The sequence below is a fragment of the Andrographis paniculata genome, unplaced genomic scaffold (genome assembly GCF_009805555.1).
Source record: "Andrographis paniculata isolate CXL003 unplaced genomic scaffold, ASM980555v1 Contig49END, whole genome shotgun sequence".
Taxonomy (NCBI): domain Eukaryota; kingdom Viridiplantae; phylum Streptophyta; class Magnoliopsida; order Lamiales; family Acanthaceae; genus Andrographis; species Andrographis paniculata.
Window position 1 is genome coordinate 3,490,223 of NW_026137583.1, and position 27,951 is coordinate 3,518,173.

The 27,951-nt window shown below is 29.1% G+C and overlaps 2 protein-coding genes across 4 annotated transcripts; one reads left to right on the plus strand and one right to left on the minus strand.

Annotated features, from left to right (window-relative positions):
• Positions 1 to 705: 705 nt before the first annotated feature.
• On the minus strand, positions 706 to 1,962 carry LOC127252910 (chitinase 5-like). The gene is made up of 2 exons (XM_051277298.1): positions 1,513 to 1,962; positions 706 to 1,270 (listed from the first exon to the last, which is right to left on the minus strand). Exons 1-2 carry the CDS (start codon positions 1,925 to 1,927, stop codon positions 861 to 863), a joined length of 825 nt encoding a protein of 274 aa, XP_051133255.1. The 5' UTR covers positions 1,928 to 1,962; the 3' UTR covers positions 706 to 860.
• A 12,345-nt stretch (positions 1,963 to 14,307) lies between these two features.
• LOC127253013 (eukaryotic translation initiation factor 2A) lies at positions 14,308 to 20,228 on the plus strand. Of its 3 annotated transcripts, none has more exons than XM_051277410.1 (13): positions 14,308 to 14,475; positions 15,062 to 15,482; positions 15,556 to 15,742; positions 16,401 to 16,635; positions 16,717 to 16,785; positions 17,209 to 17,310; positions 17,461 to 17,501; positions 18,113 to 18,246; positions 18,967 to 19,030; positions 19,113 to 19,209; positions 19,281 to 19,399; positions 19,702 to 19,724; positions 19,803 to 20,228. In XM_051277410.1, exons 2-13 carry the CDS (start codon positions 15,088 to 15,090, stop codon positions 19,897 to 19,899), a joined length of 1,563 nt encoding a protein of 520 aa, XP_051133367.1. In that variant the 5' UTR covers positions 14,308 to 14,475; positions 15,062 to 15,087; the 3' UTR covers positions 19,900 to 20,228. The 3 variants fall into 3 exon arrangements, with proteins under 3 accessions (XP_051133367.1, XP_051133368.1, XP_051133369.1); XM_051277411.1 differs by having other exon boundaries at positions 14,311 to 14,475; positions 15,067 to 15,482; XM_051277412.1 differs by having other exon boundaries at positions 14,311 to 14,475; positions 15,095 to 15,482.
• Positions 20,229 to 27,951: the final 7,723 nt, after the last annotated feature.

The window sequence follows — 27,951 nt, forward strand, 5'->3', positions numbered from 1 at the left end:
ACACATACTAATAAGGTTATTTTAGTCATTTATATTTTATTCCTACTATATTCCAATATAATACTAATATTTCTAAAACTACGTGAAAAAGCAAACGGATACTTACTTCTGGGACGGAGGGAGTATCCTGTATTAATTTAATAATTGTACTATTTACCTAACATAATACCCTTACAATTTTCAATATATTACAATAAAAAATAAAAATTTGTATATATTGTGAGTTGACTATGGGAGTAACATTTTTTTATACTACATTAGAATATTAAATCAAAATTCTTTATTTTATGGGAAGATCGTTTTTTTGTTAGTTTCTTAATCAACTCTTTATCTTACAGGTGAACCTGAGTTAGGAGTTTGTATTTACTTGTTTATATTGTCCATACTATATTTTCTTTTAAAGATGCTATATTCAATTTTATTTTATATTTAAAATATTATTTTTAATAATTATTTATATTAAAAAACAGTACCTCTGTCCCGGAAAAAAAGCATCATTTTTTTTTTACATAAATTTTTTAATATTAGTATTATATTGGTTTACAGTAAAAAACAAAAATACTCCTACTTTACCATCATATCATTATTTATACACAAAAAATAAAAACAAAAACAATTTTATCCTTACACTACTTTTAACTATTAACTGGAGAGAGCACAAAATAAGTAGCGACGAAAACACATAATAAAAACCCAAACACAACAATTACACTATTCAAATGAATTTGTTATTTATCTTATTCGTTAACATTCTCCAATACATCACAAGAGTGATTATTCAAGAGAATCATACAATATTAAAAACACTTAACCCTATTATCCATCACCATGTCTTCATCGGACAATCTCTCTCCCTCTAGTTAACACCGGAGATTACCGCCGGGGTTGACTCCGAACCGACTGCAATAGTTCGTGTAATAATTAACGCGGGCAGTGACCGTTGCCGGATTCGCCCCGTTGCATTCGAGCTGTCCATTGATGGCGCGAATCGTGGCTCCGAAACCTTGTCCACTAGTAATGGCATTATGACAGTTTGTCATCCAGAACCACAGGGCTGTCTTAAAAGATATGACTGCATCTCGGGCCACAATGTCGGGATCGCCAAGACCATTGAACCCGATGCTCCGGCCAGCAGCGCCGTAGTTGTAGTTCCATGTCAGCTGCAGGGGACCTCGGCCGTAGTACTTTTTACCAGCTGCGCATGGATAATCTGCTCTGTTCTCGCAGTAGTTCTGGTTCGCGCCTCCGATCTCTTCTCTATAGCACATGTCTGCATTCGGACATTTTGCAAAAACTTTCAATTTTTTTTTTTTTTGCCTAATTTTGTACACTTTTTTTTAGAATGTTGCTATATATATTGTGATCTTATTGAATGTTTTTAATGTTGATGTTTATATGTGGATTTGTTCATTTTATTTTGTTCTTTTCTTCTTTTTTTATTAATTTCTTAATTTCCTTTCAAAAATGCTATATTCATTACTTATTTTATATATAAATCATTGCAACACTTACGTCCGGTCTCATGTGTGACATGGGCGAAAAACGCGGCGACCTCCTGCCTCCGGACATCATTGGATCCCTCATTAGCGAAATTCGGATATGACCGAGCGGCCTCAAGAAAAGCCGCCCGGGTGTAGAAGCCCCTTCCGGCGCAATTTCCCGGGGCTTGATTGATTATGCTATTAAAAAAGGCATCGGTAACGATACCAGCAAGGGAAGTCGGGGTGGATGGGGTTGGGGTTGGGGTGGACGGGGGCCGGTTGCACGGCCCCTCACGGCAGCCGTCGCCGCAGTAGTCATTGCCGAGGCCGCAATAGCCCCAGCGGCTGCAGCAGAGGTTGCGCGCCGCGCAGCCGCAGTTCTGGCCGGAGACCAGTTGGCCGGCGGCGAGAAGTAAGGCCAGAAGGGGGAGGAAATACTTAGCCATTTTTTTAGTGGTTAAATTAAGTTTGATGAATTGAAGAGAAATGAATGTGGGGTATTTATAGGGAAGATTTTGGGGAGATTTTATTGATTTATGAGATTGGTAAAAGTTTGGCAGAGGGATTATTATTGATCTTGACTTTGAACAGGAAATTGATTCGTATATATATAATATATATGTGTATATGTATGTATATATTCCAAGACTACTAGAGCATGTTAATGGATATGTTTGTTCTTAGTGATGTACTATGATCTTGACTTGGTCATTTGTATGCATGATATGGTTTTGTATTTTCGTATTATTTATTTATTAGAATGTTAGCATTTAATACTCTTTTCCCTCGTGTACCAATGTATCCTTTTGTTTTTATAATAAATTAAAAAGTAATACTACATTTGTTTTGCAATAATAGCATCATTTGTGTTTTGCACATAAATTATTTTAATATTAATATTATATTAATTTTTACTAAAAAAAATGTCCTTATTAGTAAATGTAATATAAAAATAATGATATTGTGTAATATATTGTAAGTTGTAAGAGTATTTACTATATTAGGGAAGTAGTACAATTATTAAATTAGGAAATGATACCCTTATTTTGGGACGGACATAAATAAAAAATGGTATCATTCTTATGGGACCGAGGAGTAGTATTTAATTAGTTAGTGAAAATATATAAGATTATTTTTATATTTTTTGCTTTGAAAGTATAAATAAAATGAATATTTTTGTAAAAGTTTAAAGTATTTTGATATTTTATACTCGTATACGAATATAAATCCTTTCATACACAAAGACGGTGCTCTTACTTGGATACGTATAAAACTTATATTAACGAATATAATATATAAACGTCACAACATACTCGTATTTTCATTGCAGCAACTCTTTTGAAAATATTATATACTCTCATAAATAAATTTGATTTATGTTAATATAATTTCAGATAAATGATGATGGTACACTATGAGTCATCTTATACCGTAACGAGTACTTATGGGACATAAAAGATCTTAAGTATTACGTAGAATTTAATAAGCAAATTCTCGTGTAATATATTGTCGTTGTTATTACTTTTGATCATATTTAATATAATTACAATAATCTGTAACGTACTTTCGTTATGAATTCATGTACCTTTGTTTTCTACTTTGGAAGAATTAGTTTGTACTGATATGTACCCGACATAATAGTTGTGTATGTCAAGTAATATACAAGGGAATATCATCGAATTTTCATATTATTCAATAGTGATCTCATACATAAATCTACATATAATGTACAATCTTTCATAAGCAAAAAATAAAAATTAAAAATCCAACCATAACAAACACGCAAGAAATATCTACGATAAAATCTCATTGCAATTTTTTCGATTGTGTCATAAACGACCAAAACAATTGTTGGGGTGCAAACCCAAGTCCCATATTGGAAGTTATGAAGAAAATTACACACCTTATAAGTCTCAAGTGAACTCCACTAGTATGAGGCCTTTTGAAGGAAATCCAAAAACAAATCCGTGTCGACTCAGCCCAAAGCGGACAATATCATACTAGTGTTGAGTTGGCCCAGTCCCAACAGTGGTATCAGAGCCCCGGGTGATCAACCGATTGCGAAATTATAAGAATTAATTGATTTAAGTTTGGTAGGACTCGAATCGTGGTAAAAGACTAACCCTCCTCTCTTTATTTTCGTTATATTATGATTCTTGGTGAAATTGTGGTTTGATAATAAGTTGAAATTCTTTGTGTTGATTGGCTATGCTTTACTTGGTGATTGATTGAATAATCTTAGAATTTGTCGTAATTTCTGGTATTTTTTGGTGAAATTTTTTTCTTTGGAAATTTTTTTTGATTCCTTGGTTATTTCTATTTGGTAGTTTCTTGGGCTATGTTTGTGTTAGTCTTGAAAAGTTGAGTTGTTATAGCCGATCGTTAGATGCATGTTGATATTTCCGTGTGAGATAGAAAATGCATGTTAGGTATTATTTGAAAAATGTCTAAAAAGGATTGTAAAGTGGAGGATAATCTAGAATAAAATGATTTTGTTGCATTATGTGCTTCCTTGGTGAAATAATTGAAATGCATGTATTAGATTCTTAATTTGTATGCTATGTGATTGATTTAGTCTTTCCTGGTTCTTTGTGTAAATAATAAAATGCCAAGTGTGAAAATCAAATTGCATGTTTCTTGTGGAGAATTAGTTGAAGATATGCATGAGACGCTAAAATTAGAAATAATTGTTGAAACTTAGGAATACTTTGATGCATTATGTTGTTTGATGTGTGATGAGTTGCATGTATTCCTTGATATCTTTGCGATTTGATTGTTTAGTTGGTATTACGTGGATTGAGTTCCTGATGTGATCCTGTTATGTGGATTGTGATGTGATCCTATTATGTGGATTATTTTGCTAATGTGATTCTAAAGTGTTCTATACGTTAGATTGTAGCATTGATATTTGGTGATTATGCTTGTTACTTGGATTGCATGTTTTTGTGCTCTAGTTGCTTTTGTTTGATTAAAGCATGTTGTCTCCTTATTTGATTGTTTGTGGTCATCATGCTTGTATATTTGCGCTTAGGCTGTGAACACTTAGTGCTTAGATTGTAGGACTTTGTGCTTAGACGGTAGGACTTAGTGCTTGGGTTGTAGGACTTTGTGCTTAGATTGTAGGACTTTGCACGTAGGTTGTAGGGTTTTATGCTTAGGTTGTGGGGCTTCGCGCTAAGGCTATAGATATTTATACTTAGGCTGTAGAACTCTGTGCTTAGGTCTGTAGGGCTGCTTGTTTGAATTGTAGGGCCGTGTACTTAAGCTAGAGAGTATTGTGTCTAAGCTAGAGAGTAGTGTGTCTTAAGTTCGTGAAGTAGTGTGTCTGAGGCATAGAGTAGTGTTCTAAGTCGTAGAGTAGTGTATCTAAGTTATAAAGTAGTGTGTCTGAGCTGTAGAGTAGTGTATCTAAGCTGGAGAGTTGTGTGTCTGAGCTGTAGAGTTGTGTGTCTAAGGCATAAAGTTATGTGAATATACTATTTCGTGTGCCTATGCATTCTCTAGTTGATATCAAATAAGGCGCAGCTCATGTTATGTGATTCTAAGTTTTGTATTCAGCATGTTGTTGCATTTCATTTGTGAATATGCATGTATGTTGCTGGATTGTGTAGTAGTTTGTTTGCTCGCTTAAAATCTGTAGGTTCATTATGTTGAATCTGTTTAAACTTGCTTGTATGCTTGTTTTCGTAGTAGCTTTTGTGTACTACGTGTTAGGTTTTTTAGTGATCAATTTAGGTGCATGTTAGGACTTGTGTGTTCTATGTGCGATATTTTTTTTTTTTCTGCATAACGTTGTTCGTAGATGTAGCGAGTGACAAAAGGCTATGATTCCATTAGTGTTAGGTAAGTCTATATCTAGTAAATACGTATTTGGAATTTGGTTAAATCACGACCAAAATAGGTGGAGATTGTTGAGAATTTTGGCCGTTCGAGGCCTAACCCGACAAGTCCCTCGATAAATAAATAAGGTTGCCTACTCCATAGCCCGACCCACCGGATTCGACCAAAGCCCTTTAACCCAAACCCATGTATCAAACCCTAAGTCAATTTGTTAGATTGTTATGGTTGTTATAACCGTGTGTGGTTTTTTAGTTTGGAGAAGTTATTAAAGGTTAGTTTAAAACGGATTTTTGGGTGAGTCGGTTTTGGATAAGTGAGATACACCATAACCGAGTTAGAGAGATTGAGAGTGAGGGAGAGAACCGCGAATGGAGTTCCGGTGAGCCGAGCAGTTCCGGTGAGTTCCCGGTGAGGTTCGAAACCCTTTTCTTGTGCCAATTCCGGTGGGCATCGAGGCTTGGAGTGACGAGCCGATCTCCAACCTTGATGCGTGATTACCTCGGGCCACTTTGCACCATGGACTGAGCCGATATCCGCCGTTCCTTCGCCGAAAAGAGAAAAACAAAGAAGATCGGGAAGAACTATCCGCCGGAGTCCGTCGCCGGACGGAGGAAGAAAACCGTTGACGTGGAGCATGTTGCTAGAGCTGCTGTCGAGATCTCTCCTGGAAGATGAGCGCCGCTGTTCATCGGGAGAAGACGCTGTCAATCTTGAAGTCGACGGTAGTCGGAGGAAAGTTGTCGAAATCCATAGTCGTCGTCGGCGGTGGCTTCTATTTTATTTAAAGAGCAGAGCGACGAACAGGGAGCGCTTCCATTCTAAATTGCTTTAAATTGATTTACTTCATGTTTGTTTGTGTTTGTTTTTCCTAATTCTATATTATGCTTTTTATTAATATTTGTTTATATTTCAGTTTGATTTCGGTAGTATAATGATTTGGGTTTATTCGAGTTAATTCGCTTCCGCTATTGCTAATTGATTTTGTATTTTGTATACAAGATTTGTTCGATAAATCCAAATGATTCGGGAATAAATTCACAACAGTGGTATCAGAGCCCGGTTAGATGGTGAAGTGGACTGGGTGGCATTGGGCATTGGTTGTGGTGGTGGGCTCGCCCTCGTGACCTGTGGATGTGTCTTGTGTCGAAAGTCTCCTGGCGTGTTGGGTCGGTCCGAATTGAGGTGGTCAGACAGCAGGTTCCTTTGTGATAGACGGTACAAGGTGGGCAGGAAAGGTCCATTGGTTGGTCCTTGGTTTGAGGGGAGGATTGTTGGGGTGCAAACCCCAAGTCCTACATTGAAAGTTGTGAAGAAAATTACACACCTTATAAGTCTCAAGTGAACTCCACTAGTATGAGGCCTTTTGGAGAAAATCTAAAAACAAATCCATGCGGGCTCAGCCCAAAGCAGACAATATCATACTAGTGTAAAGTTGGATCAGTCCCAACAACAATCATATTTTTTAGTTTGTTTCACCTGTTGTGACTCAAATCATATTTTCTTTGTCCGGCCTAGTTGGACAAATGATGTGTGAGGAATTATCTTTGTCTATAGGTTTTTACATATTACAACCATATCATGGGTCGGCACAGAGTCAATGGATTCATCATAGACATCACATGTTGCCGGATAGAATCAAGCATCCCAACAAAAGGTATTGACCTTTCTGAGCAAACCAAACTATTCAACAACTCGACTATATTATTTTTTATTATCCCCCAACAAATCTCTTGAAATAGATATTCGTCCGACACTAGCGCCGCAATTGTGCAATGAAATTTCGGGGCGGCATATGGCCTCCATAACATGTGTTATATGTTGCTCAAAATTCTTCTGTAAGAGAGCATAATCGGATTTGTTGAAAATTGGCGTCCATCATTTCTTGTTGTGCACTGAATATCTTTGTATTACCTATATGAAATGTAATTACTTTATTGTACATATCATATTAAATAACACATATATTTTATACATACCTGAGTAAGAAAATTGTCTATTATGTTTCAGAGACAATATGTGTGGTGGACTTAAAAAAAATGTTGCAGGAATGGACTTTAGAAATTTCGAGTGTCTATCCAAAAAAATTTGTATTATTTCCACTTATCGACCATCACTGTGAATAACTAATCTTAACCGCCAACAAAATCATTCTCAATCTTCATTATTTTCGACAGACATTGCTGCATAACTATAAGATTTTTTTAACATATCTAATACAAGAAAATAAAATAAACACTAAGGTTCATAATTAGTATCATAGTATATACCAACAAAACAGAGTATTTTAAAATAAATGCATCATACGATATCAGACAATATGGGTATAAGATTAATAAATGTAGGTATATTATACTGAAAAAATGTAGCCGTAAAAATGCCAACGCATACTAACAGAAAATCGCAACAGCCCCTACAAAGCTTTTTTCATATACATACCGTCCTAATAAAAAGTCATACACACTTAACAACTACTGCAATCATAATCTCGAATAGGGCAACAATAATTGAAGCAATAGTGAAATAGTTATCAGAATCGTCGTGAGTCCTAACAAAACTATCGTAATCAATCAATAAAATTATCACACCAAAAAATATCGGTGTTGAGGAATCGAACATCGGCTTTATTCATTTCTCCTTTGCACAAAATAAACCTAAATTTTGGAATTTGAATTCGGAATCCATTACAGATTTACCATTGATTGAATATTCCTCCGCGTGAACGAAACCCAACTATGTAGACATTTTTTTTCCTTCACGTGAATGAAACCAAAAAGGGGACACAATTTTTTTCTTTCACGCGGAAAATAAAAATAAAAATAAAACTTAATGAGAGAAAAAATAGAAATTGATAAAATGAATTTTGAGGATGAGGGAATGCCAAAATTGAAAATAAAAAACGAGTGAGTAGCTAATGCTAACGATTTTTTTTTTTTGTTTTTAAAAAAAAAGACTGCAAATGGTGTGTTTGTTTGGGGGTTTGAATTTTGAGTTGAGATTTGAATAGTAAAAATTTGAATTTGAATAGTTGTATGATGTGATATAAATAGGTGTTGATGTGATGTTTTGAATGTAAAATTGATTTTTAGTATAATATAAAAAATAAAAAATAAGTTTTTGATTTGATATTTTCTGAAAAAAAAAATAGAATGAATAGTGTAAATCCAATTCTCAAACAAACACACCCAAAAATTAAAATTAGATAAGTAGTGAATACAAATATGATAATAAATACGAGTATTTTATTGCAATTTTCTTTTTTTTTTCAACACCATTGTATATGTTCTTTTAAAATTACACATTGTGTTTGTTTTGGAGGATTTGGATTTTGAGTTGGGATTTGAATAGTAAAATTTTGAATTTGAATAGTTGTATAATGTGATATAAATAGGTGTTGATGTAATGTTTTGAATATAAAATTGATTTTTAGTATAATATAAAAAAATTAAAAATAGGTATTTGATTTGATATTTTTAGAAAAAAAAATAGAATGAATAGTGAATTTGATATTTTCTTTGTTCACAATTAATAGTGGATATTTCTCTTATTAAGAATGAATAAATTTATTTTATTGACAAGTCATTGTGTATCGTTTTATTTCCATCATTGTCATCCGAATATTTAATTTATTTTGATCAAATAATATATATATTTTTCTTATCGGAACATCTAATTTTCAATTTATTTTATCCATCTAAATTTCAATGTCAAAAATCCTTTACAATATCTGAGAGTGACGGAGTATTATTTACTCTACGATTTTCAATAAAAATATATAATTTTTTCACTAAATATTATATTAATATATTATTTAAATTAAAATTCAAAAAAAAAAAAACTCAATTTCAAACTAAAACCAAATAAACTCATTAAGTATGAATATTATTTTATAAACAATAAAAAAATTTATAATATAAATAAGTAAATATATTTTATACATAATTAATATAAAATTAATTTATAAAAGCATATAAAATTTTAAATTTATATAAATATAGTTGTTTATTAAGAAAAAATAATAAAAATATGAGATTATAAATGGATTTTACCTTTTTTTCTATAAGAAATATTATTAAAGGCGTGTTCTTTTAACAAAATATACATATTTTTTTAAAAAAATATTAATATACTACATATATTTTTTATTAAAATATTTTTTATAAATTATTTAGCAGAACAACACACAATCAGATAAAATTTGCTATTTGAATTTCAAACATAGTTGGTAACGCCTACAGGAAAGAAAAAAAAAAAAAAGTATTGTGTTTTTAAAGTTTTTGCCAAAATCATTTAGAAAGAGTTATACTTCATCCGTCTCGTCGAAAGATTATTATTTTTTAATTTAATAATTATATTACATACCTAACATTAATAAATACCCTTTCAACTTACAATATATTACACAAATGTCATTACTTTTATATTATATCATACTAATAGAAATATTTTTGTCTTTTTCACTATAATTCAATATAATACTAATATTCAAAATTCTACGTGCAAAAAGCAAATAATACCCTTCCAATGAGACGAAGGGAGTATAATACTACTAATAATAAAAATAACAATAATTAGTAAATTTTGATTTTGGAGTATGTTTCTTAAGCTGAATTTTCCCAAATTTTACTATTTAGATTCTGCGTTTTTAAAAAAAATATATATTTTTTCTCTCACAGAACATCCCATCAAACATTATTTTTGTACCAAACTCAATACAATTTTTTTCCAAACTCACGAAAAAACCACACCCTTTGTCAGATATGTCACATTCAATTTATTATTGCAATAAGATTTCGGTTCAACGGTTGAACAGATCTCACGGCACAAAGACTAATCAATGTTAATCCAACGGTTGATAATGGATGGATCAGAATAAAGACTTAAGTCAAAGAATGACCAGCCGCCACATAATGTTGAAGCCTAGGGAAAAGAGAGTAGGCAAAGGAATTGATCAACGTAGGAACGTCAACGGGGCGGGATTGGGCCGGGTTCTGCGGGCCCGGAGACCCGCCCTACTATAAAATATTAAGCTCCGAGATCCGCCTCGCTCCACTTTCATCCGGCCATAGGACTGGCCCTGCGGAGCCAACCCGGCAAATTCGTTTTTTTTTTAAAATATATAATAATAAATATTTTTTTAATAATTAAATACTAAAACAAATAGCATTAAAAGCAAAAAAAAAAATTAAAAACAATCAAATATTGATCTATAAAAATAAGATAAATAAATAAATAATATATTTTTATTATATAAATATACATATATTTGGTATAATATTTTTAAAAAATTATTTGAAACAGACGACTAATTGAATTTTATATTTAAAATTATTTAAGTAAATAAATAATATGTTTTGATTATATAAATGTACATATATATATATATATTAGTTATAATAATTTTTAAAAAATATCCGGGTTCGGGTCCGGATTCGGATTGGGACAGATTTTTAGTAAAACCCGTAATCCGCCCCGAACCCGGCCGAATTTAAAATTTTAAATCCACAACCCGCCCCGAAACATATTATTTAGACCCGAATCCGCCCCATTAAAAGCGGATCCGGGGCAGGTCCGGGACTAACCCGCCCCATTTGATATCCCTAAATCAACCTCTGCCTCTATATATATATAATAAAAAAATATATATATTCTTAAATATTTTTTTATTTACTTTCAATATTACATTTATTTATAAATATATTATAATTATTTCCGTATTCAATTTCTTTCTTTCAAAATTTTTCTTCTTTCCATTAATTCACTTATACTATATTTTTTAAAATACACATTTATTTTTATGTCATATTTAACTAAGTCTCATTTCCAATTCAAATAAAGTTACATATTTTATGGACGGAATATTATACAGCTAGCCATTAAATAATGGATGCAGTTCATACATACCTTGGGTAATTTTTTATTTTTACTTTTTGATATATATATATATATATTTTATATTGGGTATGTGGATTGTTGCTTTGTTGTGATTGGATAAGATATACTCCCTTCGTCCTAATACAATAATTTTATTTACTATTTTTATCCGTTCTAAAACAATAGTCTCATTTTCATAAATAATCGTATCACTATAAAATAATTCTTACTTTTTTTCATTATTATTACACAATTGTCACTATTTTTTACACTAATACACTCACAAGGAAAAAAAAAAGTCTTTTATCCGTATTTTTTATCTGCTACCAATATAATGTCAATATTCTTTAAATCCCTTACTAAATACAACTCAAGCTATAGTTTTGGGAACAGAGGGAGTATATAATATATTACATTAATATATGTATATTATATTTTTTATTAATATTTTACAAAGAATCGTATCATTCACAAAATATTCATATTTTTTCGTTCGCTTGTAAAATATACATATTTTCAGTTTTGATTGTCTAATTATAAAATAATTATTTAAATGATATATCATTTTTTTATTCAAAAATATTTTTTTATTCAAAAATATCAGTTTTTGCCCTTGTGAGTGTATTAGAGTAAAAAGTAGTGGCAATTGTGTAATAAAAATGAAAAAATAAGGGTAATTTTATGGTGATATACTTATTTATGAAAATAAGACTATTGTTTTGGGACGGACAAAAATGGTAAACAAGACTATTGTATTAGGACGGAGGGAATAATTGATAACACTCAATCGCATCTTCTCATCTGAATACGAATCACAAAAATTATCCCTGAATGTTCAAATTTATAAGCATGATGTGAGTACAACAACAACAACAAAATTATTAGGCTCCACAGTAACACATCTGCAGATTCTCACGTCATAAAAAATAAAAAATAAATAATAAATAATTAGAAGAGTAAGATGAAAATATTGTTTGAAAGTTAGGTAACCAAAATTCTTTATTAATGTAGACTTTATAAACATCTCTCGTTCGATATTGATTATTTATAAGTAACATATCTCGAATGTATCTACAATATGAATTTTTTTTGAAAGCATGCCCTATATGTCGAGATATATATATATATCGTAACACATTGATGAGATTATAGGCCACGTGATTATTTATGTGCTCTTGTCGTTATAACTCATTAATTCGATTTCAACTCACTTTCGATCTTGTATCATATATCTTAGTTATTAAGTTTTATACCTCAAGGTTTTCATAAAATTTTGTAAATATATTATGCCTCAATATATCCTTTTAATATATATCATAGTGTTTTCGATTTTCATCACATTATATATTTGAAATGCTTCATATACACCTTATTAGTTATGATATAAACAATTGTATTATTATTCTTACATTTGTTTAAAAATGTTTTGCAATGTAGGAAGGGTACAAAGAATTGATTTTCTAGGCATGCCCTTGTTGAAGTTTAGCAATAATTTTCTCAGTACTTTTGCGGGTTTTAGCGCAAATTTTTATTATTTATATTTTTTTAAAAAAAAAATATATCATATCAAACAATTAATTTTTTTTATATACATTATACTACAAATTTATTTTACATTCAAAATATCACATCAGCTTTTATATATATATCACATCAAACAACTATTTAAATTCAACTTTTTATTATTTAAAAATATAGGGTATGCTTCTCCAAGAGGGTTTGGTCACTGTGCATAGTAAAATGGGCGTCAAACCCCTTGTTTTTTTTTAAATAAAATTTTATTTAATATTTATTATAATTAAATGAAAAAAATATATATACAATATATATGTCATTTTGTAGGGAATAAAATTTTTTATAATACAGATAAATAAAAATTTAAATATATGTATGTTTAGGTATAATATAAATTCATAATTAAATCATACCATATAAATTTTATCAATTAAATTTAATACACATTTATATTATTTTATTCTTTATCCATCGAATCAACACACATCAAAACTCCCCAAATTCCAACCAAATCCAAACTAAAAAAAAACAACAAAAACCAAACTCATCCCAAAATTCAAATAAAAATCAAACTTAAACTCAACTTTCCTCAAACTCCCCTAAGGAAACATACACCTGAACCCAAAAATTAAAACTCACAAATAAATACACGTGTCTTTTTAAAAAATTGAAAATTGAAAATTTGTCATTTATAGTAAACTATTAATACAGCAGAAACCGTCAGTTTAACACAGACGAACCGAAGGTTCAAATAGCTGGTCTCTTAAGAGCATCTCCAAACTATTTCATTGCTAAATTTAGAATAATACTCTCTATGTTTTAAATATATATATATATATATATTTTAATAAAGTATGTATCACAGCCGCCATTCAAAAATACATAAACCTCTATTCGAACCTAAATATATATAATAGTTTAAAAATAATTATATTTTAGTAATTAATAAAAGTATATAAGATGTTATTGAAATTTTTGTCTTGTACATAAAAAAATATATATATATAGTTTTTAATTTATATATAAATTATTTTTACTATATAAATAATAATAATAATAATAATAATAATAATAATAAAAAGTTAAATTGTGATGAAAGAGCATACCACTAATTAATTAAACATGTATATATAAATGATTTAATTTGAATTTTTAATTATTTATTCGATTATATAAAAAATCAGTTTGTTATAAATATTTAAACATTTTTTATTATATACTATTTTTTAATAAAAAAGTAATTTTAAATTATAATATTTAAAATAGGTTAAATTGCACAAAACTTATATGTGTTTCAAACTCTACGGTAGTTTCATAGACTCCGCGTCTAACCTTAGGCGGTCCTTATTAAACGGTATTTAATCTGAGTTCCTTATTTAACGGTATTTAATATAAATATGCCCAAACTGCGAATAAATTTTAGATTACTTATCCAATTTTTTTCCTCTAAAAATATCAAATCATAACACTTAATTTTTATTTTTCACACATTCAAAATATTACTGTATATTTATATTACATTATACAACTATTAAATTTAAAAATTTTATTATTTAAATCTCGTCACAAAATCCAACTCCCCTAAACAAACACAATTGACCTAAAAATAAAGAATGGAATTGTAACTTGGTGGTCTAAACCCTAGAGAGTGATCGCAGTTAATTAGGATTTGTACCATCGTCTCTTCAATTGGTCATCGACAGATTCAAATCCGGGAGAATTCAAGGCAAGGGACATATCTGCCCATCAGCTTCTTGTCGCCACCCTGGTAAGTTCTAGGATTTTATGTGTACTGTTGTATGAAATCGAGTTATACAGTTCAAGAGAGCGTTTGGAGATGATTGTGCTAACTGTTGATGGAAAACTTGGGAAGCATTTTTTGGTTGAACTCTTTAGGGTTTTGAATTCACTTTGAAGGAGACTGGACATATTTATGATCGAGTTTTGTGTTCGCTGATAAATTGAGTATGCTTCTGACGAATAAAATTGACGCCTTCTTGCTTTCCATAAACTGGAGGTCGGAAAGTTCGAATTTTTTGCTCTTCTGATAAAGTTTGAAGATCGCCATTTGAAGTATATTATACTTCTTGTCAATTTCTATTCAATTTAAATATATTTTTCTTGTATCAAATGGAATATAGAAGTATTTGATGCTAGACATACTGATTTGTTTGTGTTTACAATCCTAAGTTACCTTTTCGTAAAAATCTATGTGATGTGTGAACTGTTGATGATATATTCCAGCCTGAAGTATGATCAAATTCATTAGCATTATGATACAAGATTGCATATTTGTTAAATGGTTATATCTTTTGAGTGATAAATTTATATTAATGAAATATTAATCTTATTAGCTCAGAGAACCTGTTACTGCCTTCCAATGGCAGTTCCTGATCCTCAGGCTTCCTTAGATATTTTGGTGAGAGATCCCGAGGGATTTATTATTTGGAATGGACCACCTTTCACTAATGGAGAACCCAGTTTGAAGCTCAATAAAATAACATGTACATCTACAAAGTTCAGTGAGGATGGGACAAAGCTCATGGTTATCAGATCTGATTCCCATATTAGCATCTATGACACGAAAAACTTTGTAGAGATAAGGTCCTTACAAGTGCCTAATGTTCTTTCCGCTAGCATATCTCCCCACGGAACTTACATTCAGACCTTTCAGAAGTCTACATCTCCACAAGACAACAACGTGCATGTATGGAAGACAGATACAGGGGAATCTGTATATCAAGCGTTTCGGAAGAACATGACAAAAGCATCATGGTAATGGTACTTGTTTGGAATAAATGATCTAATTATTGAGGTCTTTTTCATCTTATACTTTTCCTGTTTTCAGGCCCTTAATTCGATTTAGCATAGATGAAGCTGTAGCATGCCGTTTGGCAACAAATGAAGTACAGTTCTTTGACCCTGAAGATTTCTCAAAGGGGATTATTAATCGGTTGAGAGTGCCTGGAATTGCAACATTTGAGCTTTCTAGGACTCCTGGATCTCATGTGGCAGTATTTGTTCCAGAATCAAAGGTTTTTATTCTAATAAATCTTCTATTAAGGCCATATATTGAAGTTATTAACCCTATTATAGATTTCCTGTTGCTTCAGTATTCATATTTTGAGATGCTTTCACCATTTAGCAATTTGAGTCATGCATCACTTCAATTTGATTGTTCGTTCGTGTAGAACATAATTTTTGTATATCCCAAATAATATCTGAAATAGGTCTATTTATACACTGTTAAGACTATCTATGGAACAGAAATATCTGTCTAACCAATTCTATATAACTAAATATATGGATATTACAGTTTAGAATTTTTGTAATCTTATGTTCTTTGAGCTTTTATTAACATATCCCTGAATTTCCTTGAAGGTATTGGTTCATGCGAAAAATCAGAGATAAAGGAGAATTAATGTTAAAATAATGTTGGATTGAGTGAGAGTTTTGGAATGTGCAGTGAATCTATATTTTAGAGAGGAAGCTACTTGGAACCTATGTAGTCTTAAGGCTTGCCGATATGTTTGTACTATTCATGACTCATTAAGGATGTGATGTAGCAGCAGTGATCTGCCTTTCTTGATGTTATCAAGGGCTTGTTTCATTGATGCACTTACTTATTTTATTCTGCTACTGACATAGGAAGACGTAAATGTGCTTGTTAATCTAATTATGTGGATTCTGTAGGGGATGCCTGGCAATGTTCAAATATTTTCTTGTTCGAAAGAGTTACAGAGTCAACCAGTTGCCCGGAAAAGTTTCTTTAGGTGCTCATCAGTGCTATTGAATTGGAATTGTGGTTCCACTGGACTCCTGGTTGTTGTTCAGTCAGATGTTGATAAAACTAACCAAAGTTACTATGGAGAGACAAAGCTAAATTATCTGACAACTGATGGAACTTATGAAGGACTGGTGCCACTTCGTATGTGTGATACGTTTTTGTCATTTTTTTTAATGAGGATTATACACATTTAAAATCAATTAATCTTGAATGGTTTTTCAGGTAAGGAAGGACCTGTTCATGATGCTCAGTGGTCATTCTCCAGTAATGAATTTGCTGTTGTTTATGGATGTATCCTTATTTTCTTCCTAACCTGAAGAGATGGCCTGTCTTATTGCAAACTAGAAGTAGAAGCATTGTATGAAAAATTACTTATTAGGTACTGAAGATTGTTACATTGAAGTATATGTTCTGTGTGTGTTCCTCTGTTCAGTATTGTCTTATTCACACGTCACTAGGCTAAAGCTGTATGAAGAAAGTATGTCCTGATATATATTATATATGTTGGATGGATTTAGTGACAAGAAATGGAAACTCTCTCCTGGGATTATTTGAGGAAATAGAGGAAACCGAAAACAGAAGATCCTGAGGTTCAGTATGCCTCAGATTGTTTGTCTCTCAACTCTATTTAACAGTTACACTTCAATGCCAGATTGCTACCCTCATTTCTGTTGTTATGTCCAACTGTTTCTCTTCCTTGACTGCTCAGCTCAGTTATGCCTGCTATGGTAACAATATTTGACAGGAAGTGTAATCCTTTATTGGAGCTTGGAACAGGACCTTTCAATACCATTAGATGGAATCCCAAAGGGAAATGTATCCTTATATTTATATTTATATGACATACTGACTTTGATATTCTGCTCCAACACGAACGTGCGGATTTATTCGTTTCCATTACAACTACATATTATTATTATTATTATTATTTTATATCATGTTTGTGTCCTTACGACTACTATGCAGTTATATGTATAGCAGGTTTTGGGAACTTACCTGGTGATATGGTAAATGATCTTAGAATCTTGTATACTGTCTTTGAGTCATTATCTCTGTATAATTCTCTTGCTTTTTCCATTAGCTCTCTAATTATGTGTTAAGGTTCCCATTGCTCATCTCCTTATTTATATTTTTCTGTGATGTATTATGAGCTTGAAGCTTAAGTTGTAATTTTTGTTCGAAATTTTCTTTGTTGAGTATCAAATGATTCAGGGGTTCTGGTTGATTTTCTTTTGTTAATCTTTCCCAAGATTCAGGATTTCCATGATATATTGAATAAACATGCTGAAAAAACTGGTTTCAATATGATAAGGTATGAAGACATCAATTAATTTTAGCTATCTAGTTGAATCCTGATAAACTATAGCACACCTTGTCTCGGACATGTACCACAATTTCTATTTCTTAAATTTTGTATACTTCCAGTTCCAACATTCTACTCAATGTGCTTGTGGATTCTTGATCTGGAAACCAAATGCTCAAAGTACCCATAAGACTAAAAAATATGGAAAACATGATTGGCATGGAGTATACATGTTTACCATTGCTTGATTCCATTTGCAATCGGGTAATTTTGTCAATCTATGCCTCCATCTATTTATTCTGTCGCGCAATTCAGGCATTCTGGGACTATGTTGAAAAAAAGAAAGTGGGAGCTACAAAAGCTGAATTATCGGTGTCAAGTGAATGGTCGGCAGATGGACGCTATTTTATGACTGCTACAACTGCCCCAAGACTGCAGGTTGACAATGGGTATGTTTCTTGTTTTTATCTTTCCTCCCATCACGCACACGACAATCTTTCTTGGCTCTGTGAGTTTTCTTGATAATTTTTGTAGAGGTAGCCTGAGGAAATTTTTTATCTTTACATGATAAACAACTTCTCAATTGTTACTGTTTGAATGAAAACCTGTTGATACTTGATAGGACAGCATAGTTGTTAGCTTGTTCGTAAGCTTGGATGGCTTGTTTATGAGCTCTGTCAGAGATTAGTTATACCTGATTGGTTAATTGAATGTTATATTGAAACGGTTGGGCTAGCCAATGAGACCTAATTTTAGACCTGCTGCATGTGCATCACATTTCATTAGAGCATCAAAAACTCTTATGCTGATGAAAACTTGTGCATGAAAGTTTGGAATGCTGGGTACACAAAAATGGCCTTTTCACTTTGGAAAGAGCTGTAAGCTCAAGATTGGCATTGTATTTGAGTTTCTTCTATGCAGCAGTGCGATGTTGCAATATCTTTAGAGTGAATTTCAATTTTTATGATTGCCGATTTCTTGGTTTATAAAAAAGGGTATAGGGTATATTTGATAGTGTAATGTAACACATTCATACTACTAATTGGATTCTGCTTCTGATTTTGCACTCAGAGCTTTTGTTCCTTTTTTTTTTTTTTTTCTGAACCGCCAATACAATTTACTGAAAAGTTGTACTGATTTGATGAATTGCATTGTTTTCCCCTTTGCAGGATCAAGATTTTTCATCACAATGGTTCATTGTACTTCAAGAAGATGTTTGACAAGTTGTTTCAGGTTATCATCTTTCTGTTTGTATGTCTCTTTACTATGTAATTTTCTTTATTTTCTTAGTTCAGTCCCATTTCAATTCACACAGGTTGAGTGGAAACCAGTGTCACCTGAAAAGTTTGGTGATATAGCAGATCTCTTAAAGTCTGTCGACTCCTTGAATTTGGAACCAGCAACGAAACAAGGTCTGTTGTTTCAACCTTGCTTTTAAACCTCTACTTTTAATAATTCATAACAATATGATATTATGTCACAGGGCAAGTGTCAAAAACTACTCAGGCCTCTTTGAAAGCTACTATTTCCAACACTACTGTACAGAAACCTGCTGCATATCGTCCACCTCATGCTAAAGCAGCAGCAACTGTTCAGGCAGAGGTATACTGTAGAAGTTAATCAAACCCAAAGTTTAATTTCACTATGCTGATCACTGCAGCATTGTTTGCAAATACTTCAATTACTTTTAGTTAACTTATAATCAAAATGTTAGCAATTAAAGGCATAATTAGGAACAGACGACGTGTTGTTGAGTATATTACTAATGACATGTAAAATGAGAATATTATTTTGAGCCATAGTTGCAGGAGGTTTCTGCTTATTTCTGTGTTGTTAGAATCGAAGCCGTAATTTCCCTCTCTACACAACTTACTAATTGTTCTTTCTTATTTCTTTCTTAACAGCTGTTTGGAGCAAGCCCTGCTGGGTGAGTACATATTGTTGTTTATCCATTGCCAGGATACTCTTGCTATTTTATTGACTATCATCTGTGCGCTATTTGCAGAGAAATGAGCAAGAATGCACTGAAAAACAAGAAGAAAAGAGAAAAACAGAGGGAGAAAAAAGCTGCAGAAGTGACGGGCACAGGCAGCCAAAGTTGATTAAAATCATAACTGGCCAAATGTCATGTATGAGGATCCATTTTTCGACAAGGTATGCTACATTGCAACATCCTTATCTGTTTCTTGATTCTACGATTCGGAACTTTTGGAGCCAGGAGAATTACATATGCGGATTTTATTTATTCATTTATATATTAGAAGCTTTGTAGGTTGCTTGGCATGATTTAATGAAAGCTTTGTATCTGTTCCTCTAACTTAATGTGCTTAACAAGGATGCACATACTGTTTACTATTCTTGTTGAATCAAATAGTTCAAATACTATGATTGGAATTGAGATTTCATATTTAAATATAGAGAACCAACAATCTCGGCTTCTGTTTTTTTTTTGGTAATATTTCGGGTGAGATATATTCTCCGTTAAATTTTAATTGCAGAGAGTTCTATATAAACTTCTCTCTCTATATATGTAGGTAAAATTAATTTTCATATTAAAATAAAAAAAATATATATTTTATTTGATATTTTAAAAAAAATAAACTTAAATAATAAAAATTTTGTAAGAAATTTACAAAAAGAACCCAGCTTGAGTCTCCAATAGGAGTATAGGCTTGTAATCATAGGGAAATATTCATTCGAACAACCAACCCCTTTGCTTTTCTTTGTGACCGTGAATGCAACAGATGTTAACACAATATATATTTTTGCATCGTCCGCCCCACGCTAAGTTGCTAGGAGCGGAATCATGTTAGGAAAGACTATAAGCTACATCGAACGAACGCTAAACAAGCCCACTTCTATAATGATAAATACTTTGTCCGTGCCATTCTGTAATGATAAATACGATTGAGTGTAAAAGTATTTTTAAAAGACTAAAATGTCCCTATTTAGGATAGTTGTTTTGGGTGAAGATTGGAGCTAAACATATGAACAAAAATAATGCTAAGCAAGGAGAAAAATCATGCAAGACTGAAACTAAGCCAAATAAATGAATAAAAAGTGGTGGACGTGTGAATGGTTGGAGATTCTTGCAAATATGTACTAAATTTTATTTCTTGCAACTTCCTATTACTCCATCTCTTCCATCATGTGTGGTTGTTTCTTGGTCCACAACTTCAACCAAAAAAATTTGTGTCAAAAATAAGTGTTTACAGGGCGTCCTTGGCCTGGGCGAAAATTATTTATTTATGTTATATATAAATTATTTATATATATAAATTATTTGACATTAATATGTTAATTCAAGAGTATGACTTGATAGTTAAGTTTTATCTACATTCTTTTTTAAGTTTTGAGTTCAAACCCAAGTACTTTCAAAATTTATTTTATTCTAATTATTTAGATAAAGAATATATGAATTATACATATTAGGGGTCCATAATTTTTGTTTTAAGATTGGCAATATTAATACTATTATTCATATTTTATCTAAAAATTTATTTTATTTAATAATTTATATTCTATTATAGGTGAAAAAAAAAATCGGAGTAAATCATTTATATATTTATATATATTTAGGGGTCTTTTATTTTTATTTTAATTATTTTTTTTCACTAAAAAGATAATAAATATTAGACAAACTTATTATTATTATTATTATTATTAGGCAAAATTATCAATAACTCCTTTATGATTTCGAAACTCAGTGTAAATCCTCTATATACTTTAAAAATGACATGAACCCCTTATACTTTAAAAAACGTTCCACGTAACTAATTTTTATATTTTTTTGTTGATGAGAATATGACTTTTCATCTATATTTTTTGCATGACGGGAGTTTCATAATGTTTGTTAAAATATAAGGAAGTGTTACGCAATTTTTAAAGTATATGAAAATTTTATACCAAAGTTTTGAAACTAAATTTATGCTAGAAAAGAAAAAATTATATTTTAATATAGATAAAAAAATATTATATATATATATATTATTTTTAAAGACCCCTAACTTTTATTTCCCCTCGAAAGTCAGAAACGGCTCTAATATTTACCTTACATCGAATGAAAGAAATATGTACTTCAGGTATTATTTTTTTAAAAAAACACAATTAACAGATTACGTAATAATAAGAGAAAACAAAATAAAAATGATGTTATATTGCTGATTTGGGATTTATCAGTATCAACATTATGCTGACTATTTCAATCAACATATAAAAATAAATGGGACAAGCCCATGTAGCATAGAATATTTGTATGTATTGTCAAATCTGTTTTATGTACTCCCTCCGTCCCAAATAAGGTGCAATATTTATTTTGGGCACAGGTTTTTACGTGGGTAGTATTAAGTAGGATAATTTAAAAATTATGTAATGTGATGGAGAGAAAAATGTATATATATATATATATTTTTTTTCTTTGAGTGATGTGATGAGATAAAGTATGGGGTAGAGATTAAAGTATAATTAATTATTTTCTATTTTGAAAATATTGCAGAGTGTTTGAGACATACCAAAAAGGAAATATTGCACGATGTTTGGGACGGATGGAGTATAAATTATATTTGAAGAGTGTGACATCGTATATACTGAAATCAATTTTACAATCTATCATATGCACTAGGGTGTGTTTGTTTGGGAGATTGGATTTTAAATTGACTATTTATTCAATTTTTTTCCCCCCAAACATCAAATTAAACACGTATTTTTTATTTTTTATATTATATTGAAAATCAATTTTACATTCAAAATAGTACATAACACTTATTTATACCACATTATACAACTATTTAAATTCAAAATTTTTACTCTTTAAATCCCAACTTAAAATCCAAACCCAAACAAACATCCCCTTAATGTTATGTGCGGCTACTTTATGGATTTCAAAATTAATAAATAAATAAAATTGAGAGGGACAAAGTCAAATGTAACAGCGATCTTGTTCCAATAGGAACTACCAATAAACTACATCAATGGTGTGTTCGCTATTGATGGGCAGAGAATGAAATAATTTATTTTTTTATTTTGTTTGTTTGAGTCGAAAAATAGAATTTGATAAATAATTTTTTATTTTTTATTTTTTATTTTTTTCTCATACGTACACAAATGGAGACAAGTGGATGATGCCATATATATATATATATATAATCTTTTTTATATTATTTAATTTTTATATTTTTTAAATATATTATTTTAATTTTACAAAAAATTATATTTAATTTATTATTCAAATATTTAAAATATTGTAAAAAATATGATTTTACAAAATATGCATATATAATTTATAATTATTTTTAAACTCATCAAAAATATTTTTTTGTTAAAATTCTTTTTACTGATTAATCATTTAAATCAAACTAAAAACAATGAATTCTAAATAAGAATAAGGACTCGGTTTTTATTCAATCCATTCAGATAGTCATATTTTTTACATTTTTCAATTCAATTTCTCTATTTTATCAAATAAGACTCAATTCTCTTTTTCTCCAATTTCGTTCACTGCAATTTCATTCTAGGTACCAAACATCCCAAAAGGTTGATTTATATCAAACTATTGCTACAATGCTTTCATTTTATTTTTATTTTTTTGAAAAAATTATTATTTCTATCTCTATTTTTAATAAATAAAAATATTTATATATATTCAAAATTATTTTATTTATTTATAAAATTAATTTATGCTCATTATAAATAAATATTTTTATTTTTATTTGTTTGTACTATGTAAAATTTTATTCATTAGAAAATAATATTTATATGTCATATATTTTATTAAAATAAAATTATTAAAATATGTAAACATATAATTTAACTTTTTTAATCTTATAGTAATATATGATATCATTAATAAAAAGCTAACTAAATAAAATCACTTTCAACTCAACATTCAATTGAAATGCAACCGGTAACCAAAGTTATTTTTCAATATATTTCAAAAAATTAACTTAATTTGAAAATTATTAAAATAGTTACAAAATTATTTTCTCAAATCCAAATATTATTTATTTATTTATTTATTTTGAATATAAAAAAAATATTTTTATTTTATTTTAGTAAAAAATATTACTCCCTCCGTCTCGGTCCAAATGGGCTCTTTGTGGTTTTGTAGTAAATTAAGAAATAATAGTATTTTATTAGTTAGTAGAAGTGTGTAAGAGATTTTGATATTTTGGTCGTTTGACTTTATATAAAAAGTAATTGTATGTGTAATGGTATATTTATAATTTAAGTAAAAATTAATAGTATTGTGGTATTGGCGTATGATTACTTTTACTAAAATATGAAATTGATACTTTTGAGTAGGACATACAAAAATAGTAAAAAAATAATTTGAGTTGAGACGAATAGAGTATTATTTATTTATTTATTATTTTATTGTGAAAGAAATATGGGTGTGTTTTTTTTTAACAAAAAGTACTCATACTTTTTTGCAAAAATATTACTCATCACGTCTCATAAAAGAGGTAATGACATTTGTGTAATATATATTGTAAGTTGTAAGAGAATTTTTAATGTTAGTAAAAAAATATAGTTACTAAAATAAACAAATTGATATTTTATTATAAGACAGACCAAAATAGAAAAAATAAATAAATAAATTGATAAGGAATAAAGGAAGAAAATAATATATTACACATGCTTTACTATTTTTATATTCTCTATACATTTTTTTTATTTTATACCTCACGTCAAAAATATTTTACAAAACAAACACACCATAAGGTACTACAAATTATTATACATACACGTTAAATTTTATATATATATATATATAACACATACTCTCTCCGTCTCATGTAACATGGGTGTACTGTAGACACGTGAATTTAGGTAAAGTATAATTAGTAAGTAATTAATAAGTGTATTAGTAAAAATAATTATTATTTAGTAAAATTAAGATTAAAATAAGTAAATAGTTTAATTAAAATTATAAAATTATAAAATTTAAAATTTAAAATGCGATTAAAGTGCATAATTATATTTTCAAAAATAGAAAGGATAGGAAATATGGACAAATTATGTGGGACAGAGAGAGTATTTCAACGACCGAGATGAAGTATAATATAAATGAATAAATATAATATTTTAATAATTATTTTTGTTATTAATATTTTAAATAAAATTATTGACTTGGATTACGCAAACTTTTCTAGTAGACTCGGTTGACTTTCTAGAATTTCCAATATAGTAAAGATTAATTGATTTGTTGGTCTGAACACATTATTATCAATACGTGATTCTTAATATATATTTATTTTTTAACAAAATAAATATTTAATTTAAAATATTATATTTTTATATCATCAATATAATTTTATACTATATTTTATAAAAAATAACTAAAAGTAAAATACTATCCAAACAAACTTATTATTAATATTAATGTATTATAGTAATAAAATAACAAGAAATTTGATTAAAAATATTAAGTAGGGTGATTTTTTTACTAAAGAATAATAGATCTATTTTTTTAATGAGAGATAAATAAAAATAAATAAATAATGTGAATTTTTTTAAAATAAATCAATGTAAATAAATAATAACAAAACACATTTTAAAATTTTGGCAGTTTTTACTTTTAAGAAACAACAAAATTAATTTAAATTTTATATTTAAACAATGGTCCATAGAATGTTTTATAAAATAAAAAATACATAATTAAAATAATAAAATTTAGAAAATTTTAATTAAAAGCAACACAATCCAAAAATTCTCTTGTATAAACTGAACTAAGTATATGTATACATCTTTTCTGCCTATGTAACATAATAAATATCGTTATAATTTACAATATATTACATAAATGTCATTATATACTACCTATGTCTTGCTTTAAGGTTTCATTTAGTTTTTGCATGTTGATACTTGAATATTAATTATTATATCAAAACGTAGTATAAATTAAAAAAAATTGCAAAAATTCTTCCATTAGTATCTTATAATACTAATAGAAAGATATTTATATAAAAAATTATACAAATATAAGGATATTTTTAATGTTAAGTACAATAACGCAAAAAGTAAACGTGACCTCTGAGGCGGACGGATGAAATATTACATAATACTAATAGGATTATCTTTGTCTTCTTTACTACAAATCAATATAATTTTAATATTTAAAAATTTACGTACAAAAGACAAATATTACTCTTTTTATGGAACGGATAGAGTAATACTACTACCTACTCTATGCTACGCCCATTCTCATTCCTATTTTCCAATTCGATGCCACAAATTTTAATTTTATGGCACTAATATTTACTCCCTCCGTTCAGACTATCATGTCCATTTTACTGTATATACGATAATTTAGAAAAAGTATAAATAGTAAATGATTAATAACGTATTAGTAAAAATAATTATAGTATAATAAAAATAATTATATATTAAGATTAAAATAACTAACTAGTTTAATTAAAATTAAAAAATTATAAATTAAAAAATTTAAAATAAGATTAAAATATATAATTCTTTTCTTAAAATGAAAGTGAAAAAAATAAATTGGACAAATAAAAAAAAAAATAGATATAATAAGTGGGACATAGAAAGTATTATTTTATATTACTTATAATATTATTTGAAAAATATATATTAAAAATATCTTTGAGTTTATTTGAGAAAATTATATATTTAAATAATGTTTGAGGTAATATTTTTTCTAGAGAGAATATGTATATATATGTTAAACATAGAATCTAAATAATATTCCCTCAGTCCACAAATAAAGTATACATTTACTTTTGGCGCGGTGTTTAAGAAATAATAATATTTTAATTATAGTGGGCAGTTAAAAGTAGTGTAATGACATTTTTGCCTGTAAAGTAAAGGTATTTGTGGAAAAAAGTGAGATATTTAATAAAATGTTTACTTTGTAATTGGACGTCCCAAAATAAAAATGTGTATACTTTATAGCTGGACGGAGGGAGTATTTCCTTTGTCCCAAATATCATATTATGATTACAGTAGATATGAGAATTTAAGAGGAATGTAATTAATAAATAACTATGAATATATTAGTAAATTAATTATAATATAATATAAATAATTATAGAATAAAATAGCTAATTAATTTAATAAAAATTAAAATAAATTATAAATTATAAAATTAAAATGTAATTAAAATATATAAAATTTGTTTGTTGAGTAATTTTTTTGAATTTTTTTTTTTTATGTAAGATATAGATTATTACATAGGTAATATAAAAATAGTAATATTTTATGTTAAATATTAAATTTTGAGAAAATAAAATATATATATATATATTGAGAATGATGTTGAACAAAAAATGTGGGTAAACAAATCCATAATTCTTTCCAAAAATAGAAAATAATACTATGAAAAGACAAAAATAGTCCTATAATAAAGTATTTATTTTTCTATTTTAATCCGTCTCATAACAAAGTATCTATTTTTTTAGTAACTGTACTGTTTACCTAACATTACAAATTCCCTTACAACTTACAATATATTACACAAATGTCATTACATTTATACCACACCACACCAATAAGGTTATTTTAGTCATTTCTACTGTATTCCTACTACATTCCAATATAATACTAATATTTATAAAACTACGTGCAAAAAGCAAATAGATACTTAGTTATGGGACGGAGGAAGTACTCCCTCCGTGGTAGCCTCGGTGCTTCTAATAAAAATGCTACAACATCACAATTGCCGCGTAGCAAGTGGTGTCAAGGCCGATCCACATGGATTGTGAAGTTTAATTCCTATTTTATCACAATTTCAAATATTGGGAGATAAATTAGCAATTCACTAAGATAATATAAGCGATATAATTTAAATTTCAAAGATATTAAATTTCTAACCTAGGAAGTGAACAAAAAACCGGATTAAAGATTCGAGCGTCGATTTTAAATAATCTTGTTATTCAATTTATAAATTAGTTATAGACATTAGATAAAAGAATGATTTTGGACTGCACAATTTTTCTTACAAAATTTTAAAGCATTTACAAAGGTGCCTAAAGACAGCCTCTATTGAGAATAGAGGCTTTTCAATGGCTACTAGAGAAAAAATACATACATTGACTAAAGGAAATGATTGTTAAGCTCCTGTGATATATATTATATCTTATAAACACGAGTTTGTACGGATTTGCCACTTGAAAAGTCTATCCTGCCCCTCATTTTGA

Coding starts and splice junctions, on each gene's coding strand:
- LOC127252910 (XM_051277298.1), bottom strand. CDS start 1,927: ATGGCTAAGTATTTCCTCCCCCTTCTGGCCTTACTTCTCGCCGCCGGC. Junction 1,271..1,512: donor TGTCACACATGAGACCGGAC/GTAAGTGTTGCA, acceptor GTCCGAATGCAG/ACATGTGCTATAGAGAAGAG.
- LOC127253013 (XM_051277410.1), top strand. CDS start 15,088: ATGGCAGTTCCTGATCCTCAGGCTTCCTTAGATATTTTGGTGAGAGAT. Junction 16,636..16,716: donor TGAAGGACTGGTGCCACTTC/GTATGTGTGATA, acceptor ATGGTTTTTCAG/GTAAGGAAGGACCTGTTCAT. Junction 19,031..19,112: donor TGTTTGACAAGTTGTTTCAG/GTTATCATCTTT, acceptor CAATTCACACAG/GTTGAGTGGAAACCAGTGTC.